Genomic DNA, 12614 nt, shown 5'->3' on the forward strand with positions numbered 1-12614 from the left:
ACTTAAGAAAGTTAGATTTAATAAAAGCCAAAGTATTTAGGCAGGGAAAAATACATGATGAATGATATAAGAGTAGAGGTAGATTTAAAGAGACTAAAGGAAGAAAGACTGTTGCCATCATCCAAAAGAGAAACTATGCCTCATTTAAGGCAGTGGTGATGGGGTTGAAGAGAAGCATCAAGAGAGCTTTAGAAAGCAAAAGTAACATTACTTGGCAATAGTTTGGGGTATAGAGAGATGAGAAATGGCATAATTCAACACTATGAAACTTTATTTTTTGCTTAGAGAAAGAATTTCTATTTATACTTATATTAAACCTCCCTTAAGAGGTGATTAGATATACATACATTTTTACACATTCATATTTACATTCAAGCTAGGGGGATTTAGATAAGGCTATCAAACAGAAAAGGGAAATCAAATCTTGAAATGTGGCCACAATTTTCCCAAATCTTTCTTCAGAATTTTGGCTATAAAAGATTACAATGGAATTAGTATGGAAATTATTTTACACCCAAAATATGTTCACTCGTATATATAATTTAATAAATGATTACTCAGGCCATGCACGGTGGCTCACGCCTGTAATCTTAGCACTCTGGGAGGCCAAGGTGGGTAGATAGCTTGAGCTTATGAGTTTGAGACCAGCCTAAGCAAAAGTGAGACCCCTGTCTCGGCTAAAAATAGAAAAACTGAAGCAAGAGGATCACTTGAACCCGAGTTGGAGACTGCTATGAGCTATGACGCCACAGCACTCTAACCAGGGTGACAGCTTGACACTGTCTTAAAAAATAAAAAATATAAAAAAAATAAAAGATATAAATGGTTACTCTATTTTCAAAAACTGAATATGTCTAGTTGCTCCTTTAACAAAGTAGGGAAGTTTCTACTTACATTATGACACTGATTAATACATCCATTTATAAGGAATTATTTTCTTTAGTTGACTGAGAAAACATAAAATCCTTTAGGGGATTCCACTGTTCTTTTTTCTGGTATGATATAAGATTTTATTTATTCATAATGTTTCCTGTTCTTGTTGATGAGAATAACGGTTGATAGAAAAATAATAGCTCCTAATTTTTCTTCCCTCATCAGCCATCAGCCATCAGCAATTGTTTTTAAAAAAATTATTTAATGCACTTGCATGCCTTGATTTGACCCATGAAATTAATTCTGAATGCTAACAGGGGAAGAAATGCCAGAGACAGCTGTGGAGAGTGTGATCATGGTCAGGTCAGTTTCTATTTCTCCGCACCCCAGCAGGGTTCATCATGTACTGGTGCCAATAACTGACATCCCACTCTTCTTTTAGGAATACCTACAGATTTATGGATTGATTTATCCTCTGTGTATCCTCCGACTCTGAAACTAAGCGCTGTGAGGAAGGGATTCTGTGATCCTGTGTCTGCATTCCATTTACAGAACTATTCTAAGCAACTGTGGTGTCAACAATTGGACACAAATGTAAGCTTGAGATATGGATTGGGACTTAATCCTTCCAATCACATTTTTTCCTTACTGATTTCTTTGTCTCTAAATGTTAGCAGAAATATAACAAATGGGACTAAATGCAGATATAATCTTAATTGGTGGGCAGTAATATTTATCCTTTTAAAAATTCTTCATCTTTGGGTTGCAATGGATCATAAGTTATCTAAGCTCACTGGCTTCATTTACCACTTATGGATAAGCTCTAATGAATATCATAAAATGCTTTGTTTACAATGTACTAAGTTACTCCACCAGAGCCAATTCCTAGACAGCTACAAACAAGGGTACAGAAACAAACAATGCAGAGGTACCTGCTACAGTGTCTATATTGATTGTAATCACCAATTCAATGTCTCCAGAACTCAGTTTCCAAATCTAATGTATGCATGCATGCCTGTAAATGAAGCAGAGTGGCAATATAGCACTGTGGTTAAGGCTATGCAGTCAGCCTACTATGCCATGTTCAAATCCTGGCTTTGCTCCCTACTAGCTGTGTGACCCTGGCCATGTTACGAAACCTCTATGTTTCATAGGTATAAAACTAGAAGTACAATCACGGGCTGCATGATGTCATCAATGGCCTGCATTTTTGACAGGAGTCCCATAAAATTATAATGGAGCATATATAGAAACCCGATATACGGCACTTGATACTGACATTGCAGATCAAATGAGGAAATGATTGTTAATCAGAAACATTTCTGGGAAATTTTGTTTTCCATATAAAAAATATGTACAAATAAAAAATATATGCTATGTAGGTTTGTATAAGTACACTCTCTGATGCTAGCATGATGGAACTGTCCAATGATGCATTTCTCAAAATGTATACATCCCCATTGTTAAGTGACATGTGACTGTGTAAGATGTTCCTAGAATTTAGTTTTCTGTAGTTAATAAATGTAAGCTAGTGGTGGAACCCTCTTCTAAATACCTTGTACAAACAATGACAGAGTTATCTTCCTGAAATGCACATCTGATCGTATCTCTGGCTTCTACAGGTTAAGAACCAAACTTCTTAAGCATTGCCCACAACTTCCTTCATGGTCTGGATCCTGCCATCTTTTATTTCCCATAACCTACTCTGCATTCCAACAACACTTTTCTCCCTCCTCCCATGTGCTTACATATTCAACTTTCCCAGTGTGAAATGCCACACTGTGTCATGTTCCTCCCACTCTCTGCTCTACTCATCTTTTTATAATCAACTCAAGAACTGTTTTCTGAAAAACCCTTGATACCATTCCCCCTTCCTCAATGAAGTTAGTGCTCCTGGCATAAGTAAACTAGTGTAACAGTAACTACTTCATAAAGTTGTTGAAAGGATTAAATGAAAAAACTTCTATAAAACAGCCAGGACAGTAAATGCTTCATAAATAGTAGTAGTTTTATTTGCAACCTCAGAGTATTCTGCATGACGTCTCTTTTATAGTTCCTATCACAGTATGTAATTTTGGATTTACAAGTCACTTTTCTCCACTATAATAAATTCCTTGAGAACAAGGATTTTAGCTATTCTTTTTTTTTTTAGAGACAGAGTCTCACTTTGTCGCCCTTGGTAGAGTGCCATGGCATCACAGCTCACAGCAACCTCCAGCTCTTGGGCTTAGGCGATTCTCTTGCCTCAGCCTCCCGAGTAGCTGGGCCTATAGGTGCCTGCCACAACACCCAACTTTTAGCTATTCATTTTTATATATTCTCTGGTAGCACAGTTTCTGGTACCAGTAAGTGTACAACGAACATTTACTGAATAATTAATGAAGCAAAACAGGACAAAAACCTAAGTAGCAGAACAGATGGGGCATTCAAGCAGCTTGTCTCCCTCTTTCCCCAATTGCCGAATTATGCTACATCATATACAAATCCATTCTGGAAATCTAACAGCAGTGTTCTGGGCTCAAGTCTTTAGGGTTTTACACAGGAAAAATGGGAAATACATTTTTTTCCCTCCCATCAACTGCAGACAGTTTGACAATCTGCTTTTGACACTGGTAATATGCCAGAATTCTATTAGTTACAGTATTACTTAGTTCTAAAAAGTAGCTCTCACTGAAATTGCTGAAGTTCATCTGTTGAATAGTAGTTATGCAGCATTACATATTTGTGCAAAAGTCATATATCGGGGAGAACTAGGGAAAGTATCCACAAGTAGTAAGAGTGATTCTGCCTCTGACTCATGGTCCTACTGTTTATTTATAGCTTCTTATTAGTATAGGATTTGTTTTGTTTGGCAAAAATACAAGATTTCAACTAAGAGAGGAAGATGTAAGAAAATGCCTAAGCATAAAACTTCTACAGCTGAATAATAATCTGTAACTCAGTGCTATATCAACAGGCTCCCCAGGGGCTGGTGCAAGTTGAAACCACTCCAGAATTACAAATTTCATGAGCTGCAGACTTTACTGCTAAAAGCAAATTAGTGGTTAGCCAAAGATTTTATTCTTCTTTAGACACCTCCATTTATAAATGCTAATTTCACTGGTTGGGTTAGATTTTTAGATTAGCGTACAAAATAATTACAATGAATTCCTAATTTCTTTAAATAATTTTCACCAGCAACCAAAATAGTCAAAAGCAGATTTAAAAAGACAAGCCAAAAAATGAATATGCAAAGATGAAATGAAGAATGTATATGCTTCAAACTAAAATAAGTGTATCTTTAGCTTTTAAAGAAACTTCCTTATTTCCCAAAGTGGTTGTACCATTTTACATGCTCACCAGCAGTATATGAGAATTCCAGTGCCTCCATATCCTTGATACAGCCAGTCTTTTAAATTTTAGCCATTCTAAAACAGCTGTGTGGTGGTTTTTCATTGTGGTTTTTAATTCGCATTTTCCTACTGACTAATAATTTTGACCATCTGTTTATGTGCTTATTTACCATCCATAAATCTTCCTTGGTAAAGCATCTATTCTAATCTTTTGCCCATTTTTTATTGGGTTTTCTTATAATTGAGTTTCTTTTTTGAAGGTTTTTGTTTGTCTTGTTTCACTTAGCAGCTTTTATTATCTCACATTTTCTGTGGGTCAGAAGTCCAGGTATAGCTTTGTTGAATTTTCTGCTCCAGGATCTCATCTGAAAGCTAACATGACATTCTTGACCTGGGCTGCATTCTCATGTCAAGGTTTGACTGGGGAAGGATCCTTTTATAAGCTTACTTGATTGTTGGTAGAATTCAGCTCCTTGTGAAATGTTGAACTGAGGGCCCAGATTCTTGCTGTCAGTTGGAGATTACCCTCAGTTCCTGTCACATGGACCTGTCCATTGGGCAGCTCACAACATGACAATTAACTTCCTCAAAGCCAGCAAGGAAGAGTTTATCAGTTTATTCTAATTATAGAGGATACACATGAATAGCCATGTTGTAAGGGGAGCAGAGCTTCTATGCCCTCTCCAGGCATGCCACCATCTAGGAACCTCCAGATGGTCAGCCAACTGGAAGCTTTGAGAGTTCTTTATATATTCTAGACACAAGTCCTTTCTTAAATACATGATTTGAAAATGTTTTCTCCCAGTCTGTTGTTTCTCTTTTAATCTCCTTATTAGTGTTTTTCAAAAGCAGAAATTCTTAAATTGATGAAGCCCAATTTATCAGCTTTTTCTTTTATGGATTGTACTTTTGTTATTCTAAGAAACACAGACTCATGCCTATAATCCCAGCACTCTGGAAGTCAAGGCAGGAGGATCACTTAAGGCTAAGAGTTTGAGACCAGCCTGGCAACATAGTGAGATCCTGTCTCTAAAAAACACCGCACACTAAAGAAAAAAAGAAGGAAATATTTGCCTAACTCTAAGTCACAAAGATTTTCCCACACATTTTCTTCTAAAAGTTTTAAATTTTACATTTAGGTCTGTGGTCCACTTTGAGTTAATTTTTATTTATGGTGATAGGAATGCATCAAAGTTAATTTTATGCAAATAGATATCTAACATTATATGGTATTCCATGCTGTGTCCATATCCACTAGCTTTTAAAGAAGAATTAAAGCAAAACCAAGTTAAAAAGATTATACCAGACTATCTGTTTTATTTGTGTTATCTGTGACTTTGTTAGGTTGTACATTTTGCTGGAACTTCTTAAAACAGTATCCTATGATTGAACTTCTTCAACCTCAAATTTCTAGTCTTTATGTTTAACCAATGAAATGTTATTTATATACTCTGGAAACATATTGTATACTGCAGATAATTATAGCAAAAGTGTAATGGGTGGTAGAAGATATTGCCAAACCAAAATTCTGGAGACCAGACGAGATAAACACATAATATGTGCCTGTATAGACCACAGTACTAGGAAATACACAGAAAAGTGAAAGAAACCCACGGTTCTTGTAAAAACTGTCTGCTATTTATCTAATCAATTAGTAGTTAATTTCCCTTAATTTAATAAAAAAGAGCTTCAGAATCAGACCCTAGAATGAATCCGTTAAAAACACATGTAGTGTGAATACACAGTCATACATATACGTATATTCCTGTGCATTGGTGTAAAGAATAGAAAAATCTGGCAGGGTACAGTTTATTCTGTAGCATTGTGCACGCTTATTCAGAAATAAGGAAAAAAGTTTTTCCACTCAGCTGTGAGTTATTACTTTTATTAGTTTTGTGGAGAAAATAAGTTTTGGGGGCTGGTATAGCACTTTTTTTTTTTTGCAGTTTTTTGCCGGGGCTTGGTTTGAACCCACCACCTCCGGCATATGGGGCTGGTGCCCTACTCCTTTGAGCCAGGGGCGCTGCCCCAGCACTTTTCAAAAAATAGATAATCATGTTAGCATGAGCTTTAGAGTAAGATAAATTTGGGCTTTAACTAGCATTGCTCAACTGCTTACAAAGTTTAAAAGTAGAGATATAGGCTTGGCGCCTGTAGCTCAGCGGCTAGGCCATCAGCCACATACACCGGAGCTGGCCAGGTTCAAACCCAGCCAGGCCTGCCAAACAACAATGACAGCTACAACCAAAAAATAGCTGGGCATTGTAGTGGGCACCTGTGGTCCCAGCTACTTTGGAGGCTGAGGCAAGAGAATCGCTTAAGCCCAGGAGCTGGAGGTTGCTGTGAGCTGTGACGCCACAGCACTCTACCCAGAGCGACAGCATAAGACTGTCTCAAAAAAAAAAAAAAAAAAATACTAGGGATATGTTTTTTAGAGCCACAGTGTCCTTATCTCTAACGTAGTAATACTGATCTAGGAGAGTTATCTCTTCTTGGGTTGTTGAGACATTTAAATGAAATAATAAATCAAATACTGGCACAGTATTTAACATGCAGTAGGTATTTCAATATATGTTTATTTCTCTATCATGAGGAGATTGAGCTTGGAAGCATATGGCTACAGTATTGTTTCACAATAATATTTTTAAATTCAGGGGGAAAAGTTTTCTAAATTTTTTTATTTTATCTAAATCTATTCCCAGCTCTCTAGGAGGCCAAGGTGGGAGGATTGCCTGAGCTCATGAGTTCAAGACCAGCCTAACCAAAAGCAAGACCCATCTCTACTAAAAATAGAAAAACAGAAAAGCTGAGGGTAAGAGGATCACTTGAGCCCAAGAGATGGAGACTGCTGTGAGCTATGATGCCATGCCACGGCACTCTCAAGAAAAAAATAAAAAACAAAAAACTGTTCTTAAATTTTTAATGTTTTATTTAAAAATCTATTATACAGGATGGCCATAAAGTTCGTGTGCCATTTAAGTGTAACTATTTAAATTGCAATATTTGTAATAGTTGTTAACTATCTAAATTGCACACGAACTTTCTGGCCACCCTGTATATTTTCCTTATATTTAATTAAGGATGAACTGATTACTTACAAACTGAGAGGTTAGAAAACTTGTCTCCTTAACTCACAACTACGTGGTCTATGTATAAGATATGGAAAAAGCAAGAGACTTAGGTGGGAGGATCACTTGAGACCACAAGTTTGGGATTACAGTAAATGTGACAAGGTGACAAAGTGACAAAGTGAGACCTCATCTCTTAAAAAAATTTTTTTAAAAGATGCTAAAAAAGATAAAACTGATGTATTACAGAATTCTATAATTCATGGAAATACTCATTTTTATTAAATATTGATCCTTGATAGACATTTTTAACATTCAGTGTGACAAAACAGGAAATACAATATTGTATTAAAAGTGTAAAGCACTATTGAAAATGTTAAGCACTTCTATATACTAAAGTACAATAGTTGTCTAGAGGAAAATCACTTATGTAATTGTTTGGGTTGTGAGCTGTGCTAGGTACTTTTTTCTTAGAATACCATTTTTATGTGACTGACAGGTTGAGGCAGGAGGATCACTTGAGCTCAGGAGTTTGAGGTTGCAGTGAGCTATGATGACACCACTGGACTCCAAGCCAAGCAACAGAGTGAGACCCTCTCTTACAAAGGGGGTGATGGGAAGGGCAAGAAAAGTCTAAACTCAATTTAAGATCAAAATAAACAAACAAACAAGAAATAAGGGTCTCCATTCTCTTATCACACAGTTGAGACTTGTGGCAAAATAGGAGCGTGAAAGTTTAGGCCCAAACATACAAGAGACCAGTGGACACACGGCTATACATACATAGAGCAGACACATGTCTGCCGACATGGCTCTGAGTTGGATTTTCTTTATTCCAAAGTCAAAGAAAAATGATTATGTTTACTGTGTATCATTCTCTTTAGTTCACACTGATTGTACTTCTACTAGAATGATATTCAAACACTGCTAATTCAAAGTACATTTTTGAGGGTGAATTCAATCACTCTCTTTAAGAAACTTCAAATAAATACGTGATCTTCATTAGTATAGTGAGGAGTAAAAAAAGCAAATAGATAAATAAATATGTGACAGTGCTCCTGGAAGGCAGATTCCGTAACAGAATAAAAATCACTGCATTTCTGTTCAATAAAAAATGGAATCAGAAAGAAAACAGCTATAAAATGTAAACTGAATAACAGAGGTGTGTTATGATATATTTTATGAAATATTTTAGTTTAATTTTTTAAGATTTATTTTAAAGCATAGTATAGTCAGACATAGATGACTACACTATTCAAAAGATAGTCTATGAAGATTCGGCAATTTAAGTTGATAAGCTTTTCTTAAACATCTTGCATATACGAAATAAGTACTGTGCAGGGAGTAAAATGTTAACACAGTCCCATCCTTTTAGGAAATCACAACACATTATGGATAAGCCTCTATAGACATGGAACTTAGTCAGTCTAGGGCTTATTCTGGAGGTTAAAATGAGAGGATGATCTGTTTAGCATCCTATCTGAAAAACAATCTTCTCTGTCTATGTATCATTAAGACCAGTAGTTTCAACTTTGAAACACAGAGAATATCTTACTGGATGTATAGTTTCCCTTATAAAAGACAGGACTTAGCCTTTTAAAAATTCATTTGAATTAATTCATTCATTTTCAAAGACCAATTTCTAGACTTATCATGAGACACAAATGGCCTGATGAAAAAAAAAACTCAATAAACTGGTCTGTAACTTCTCTACCACATCATGGTGTTTGCACAAACTAACTTAGAATATGGCACCAAACTGATCAATTTAGTATCCAGTTCATTCATTTATTTACTGATTCAATATTTATTGAATGAATACCTCCTACATACCTGGCACTATGCTGTGTATTGGGGATAAAGTGATAACTAAGATAGAAGATGGTCCTTATTACCTGGCAAGAAACAGACATTAAATAATCACATAATTATGTAGTTAAGACACTATACTCCTACTCTCCGCTAATCATCCTTCCTGCTGGCTTCCAGTATGGATGCCCATATTATGAATTGAAAACTCTTCACAGCCTACCTATAGTAGGACCTTTAAAGAAAATTAGCAGCAATGTGTTGAAACAAGTATCATGCAATTATTAGCCTTAAGATTTTTCAGGAAAAATAAACTAAGTGTCAATGTTCAGACTTGCTGATGGGTGTCAAAAGCTAAACAAATCTGAGTCCAAAATGAACAAATCACTACTTATGGGGGAGGGGAGGAAATGACATGAGTATTTCAGAACTTAATTCTGAGTCAGATCATAAATCATCAACCTTTCCTAACTATAATAATTGCTTCCTCTATAATTAAGTTGTGTGATATCATCTAAAATATTGTACCAAATTTTGTGTAGACATAAAATGATTTAACAGGCTACTCTGCTAGTTTTCTAACTTTTTATATGAGAAAAAAAATCCTAAAATCTCTATTAAATTGGAAACAGTTCTATCAACTTTTACTTTTTTAAAGCTCTTAGCATTATTAAAAACTGGTTTATTTAAGATTTAAAAGACTTTCGATATACCAAGGATTAATTTAAATATGATTTTTTTAATCTGGTTTTAATTCCATACACTTTTATTTTTCTTTGTAGTCCTACTGCACATAAGCAAACAAAAATTGTTTTTCAACTTTCTCCATACTTTGCTATAAACAGAAATACATGAATACACATGCAGAACAAACAATGAGTTATTTTTCTTTACAACATCTGTCAAGCATAAAACATAAGCTCTATTCTTACATTTATATGTATACGAACTAACCACAATAGTAACTATTGACCTTACACTCTATCTTTATATCCCTTCTATGCTAAACACTTCTCTCTCTCTCTCTCTCCAATTAACTATATCCAGGCTACATCCTCTTTGCCTCAGTGTTAGATTTACAAAACTCATCATTTAATTCCTTTTCCATTCTCTCCTATCTTAAGTCTGGATTCTGTTCTGATTACTCTACATTAAATGGAATCTTAAGTCACCAATGATTTCTATGTTTAACAAGCCAAAAGGGTTTTTCATTTCCCATTCTCAGGAAGCTTTATAACATCTGAAACTGCTGACCATCTCCTTTTTGAACTCTTCTTCCTTGATTTCCATGTTTTATGATGCCACGGCACTCTATCGAGGGCCACAAAGTGAGACTCTATCTCAATAAAAAAAATAAATAAAAGAAATGAAAAGAAAAGAAAATTAAAATAAAATGAACAAGTCAATTTTTTCCCTTCATTTTGTATTTGACTCTTCCAATTCTCCTTGTTTATTTCTAATAATTTCTTCTCTGATTTCTTCTTGGCTCTTGTTCCTTCCACACTATTACTTTAAGTAGCATGAGGTTTGGTTTTCTACAGGGCCTTGTATTAATCTCTTTGGAAAATGAGCCTGAAGTAGCTCAAAATGTGTTTTGGAAAGAAAGATCAGAGAAATTAAACTCCAAGTTGATTATTTTGAAAGATATGATATTTGGGCATAAAAGTTTTAGAAAGACAATATAGGGAAATGATCAGTAACACAGATCTGTAGCAGACTTTCTAGGTAAAATTCTAGTTCTGCCACTTTCAAACTATGTCACAATGGACAAATAAATTAACTTCTGTGTGTCTCAGCTTCTCCATCTATACAATGAGGATAATAAATATACCTACCATGTAGAAATAGTATAAGGATTAAAGATGGTTATACTGTGTACTGTATAAGTAACTACTAAATAAATTACAAAACGGCCAGCTATTAAAAAAATCAAACTCATTATCTATGGTCCTGCCTTGTAAGTTGACATTTTGTTGTTTTTATTATAGTTGTTTTTCAAAACCCTTAAATGTACTAATTCCACTAGACTGAATCATTTTAGTAACTTCAAAGAGTTTAAAGCAATAACTATAGCTTTCTAAAAGGACAGCACACACACACAGAGAAAAGAAAATTTTAGATTTCTAGAGCTAGAAGAAAAATGCAAATGTACACTAACTTTATTATTATATAAATAAACTAAAGATAAATAGAACCAAGTAATTTGTCCAAAGTTACACAGCACATATCAGTAAGTGGCAAAACTGGGGCTTGAATGCACGTATGTAGGGTCTGCACCTATGAGTTATTTAAAAGTACATTTCTTCCTCACATATTCATGATGTGAAGAAATATTCACAGTTCTATTTTGAGGAAATATTTTTTTCCTAATTACAAAAAAAACTGAAATTTGGTGAAAACTTTAAACAATTAATTAAATCCTGCCTTTTTCAGTATAACCTTAGAAGTCTTTCAGGAATGGTTCTATTCCACAGCTAAAAGTCCATCTATATCAAAGTAGACTATATATTTTTAAAATTTCCATTGTTATCCAAATTACAAAAGTAATTTTAGACATTTTTTGAGAAAAATGTCCTGCTTTGTTTCTGGAAACTCCACCTCTAGTAATCTTTTGAACAGTAGGACATAAAAAATAAAGGGGCAAAAATAAACAGTTAGTGGTCTCAGTGGTCAGCATTTGTTTAGGATTAGCTCTGCATAGTGTGCAATGCATTACAACAGAGCTTGTAAAGACAGAAAAGAACAAACAGACTTGATCCCTGCCCAGAGAAAGCATGCAGCCTAAAAAAGAGGAAATCGAAAAAATGCTTACAAAAAACACATCATAAGATTACTAAATAGAGCACAAAAATGAATAATTATGAAATTATCCCAACTCAAATGGATCTGCCCACTATTCTAAGAATTTTGAAGACTTCAAAATTATTCATGAGTTGTAAGTTCTCTTAGTCAATGGTCATATACAAATCTAGTTATACAGACTACTGAACAATCATTTTCAAACAATAAAGCAAGTTGTTTTGAGTTTGCAATTGAAAAATCCAATTAACAGATTTTTTTTTGTTAGCTAGCAATTTGTTATAGAGCCAAAGAACAAATGATCAAACCCTCTAAAGTCACACAACAGCTAACTCCTATTTAATACAGATCAAAAACTTTTGATCTCAAGGATCTAGCATGCCATATACAGAATCCATAATAAAATATATCTATATATAAAAATCTCTACTCTTTTCAATGAGAAGCTCTAAGATATCAATAATTAAGACAGCTTCTATGTGGCTAAAATATTTACTTTTTAAGACAAAGCAAACATATTTCTTTTCCAACATGTTGAGAATTTTAGATACTATTTAAAAAAGAAAGCAGAAACTTTTGAGGCCTATTTATTCTATTCCCTGGTTTAAAATGTGAAGCTATATTATAATCTTTCAAACCGTTAAGATGGCCTCTTTGCCTGCTTGCCTCAGCAACAGAGGCCCATTCCCTGTCTATGGTGAATGCACCCTGCTTTGTAAGCTTTCTTACTCTG

General features: G+C 34.7%; 1 protein-coding gene across 2 annotated transcripts in view; it reads right to left on the reverse strand.

The window, feature by feature from the left end:
• Positions 1-12614, reverse strand: part of ATF6 (activating transcription factor 6) — a 181118-nt gene that overhangs the window by 59989 nt on the left and 108515 nt on the right. The window contains exon 15 of one of the 2 annotated variants that reach the window (XM_053608162.1): positions 9858-10418. The exons of the other annotated variant lie outside the window; for it this stretch is intronic. Coding sequence (XP_053464137.1) covers positions 10314-10418 — 105 coding nt within the window. The 3' untranslated portion in view covers positions 9858-10313. Of the gene's footprint in view, positions 1-9857; positions 10419-12614 lie in introns of those variants that run through there. 2 annotated transcript variants of the gene reach the window in all.

This window comes from Nycticebus coucang, chromosome 10 (assembly GCF_027406575.1).
Source record: "Nycticebus coucang isolate mNycCou1 chromosome 10, mNycCou1.pri, whole genome shotgun sequence".
Taxonomy (NCBI): Eukaryota; Metazoa; Chordata; class Mammalia; order Primates; family Lorisidae; genus Nycticebus; species Nycticebus coucang.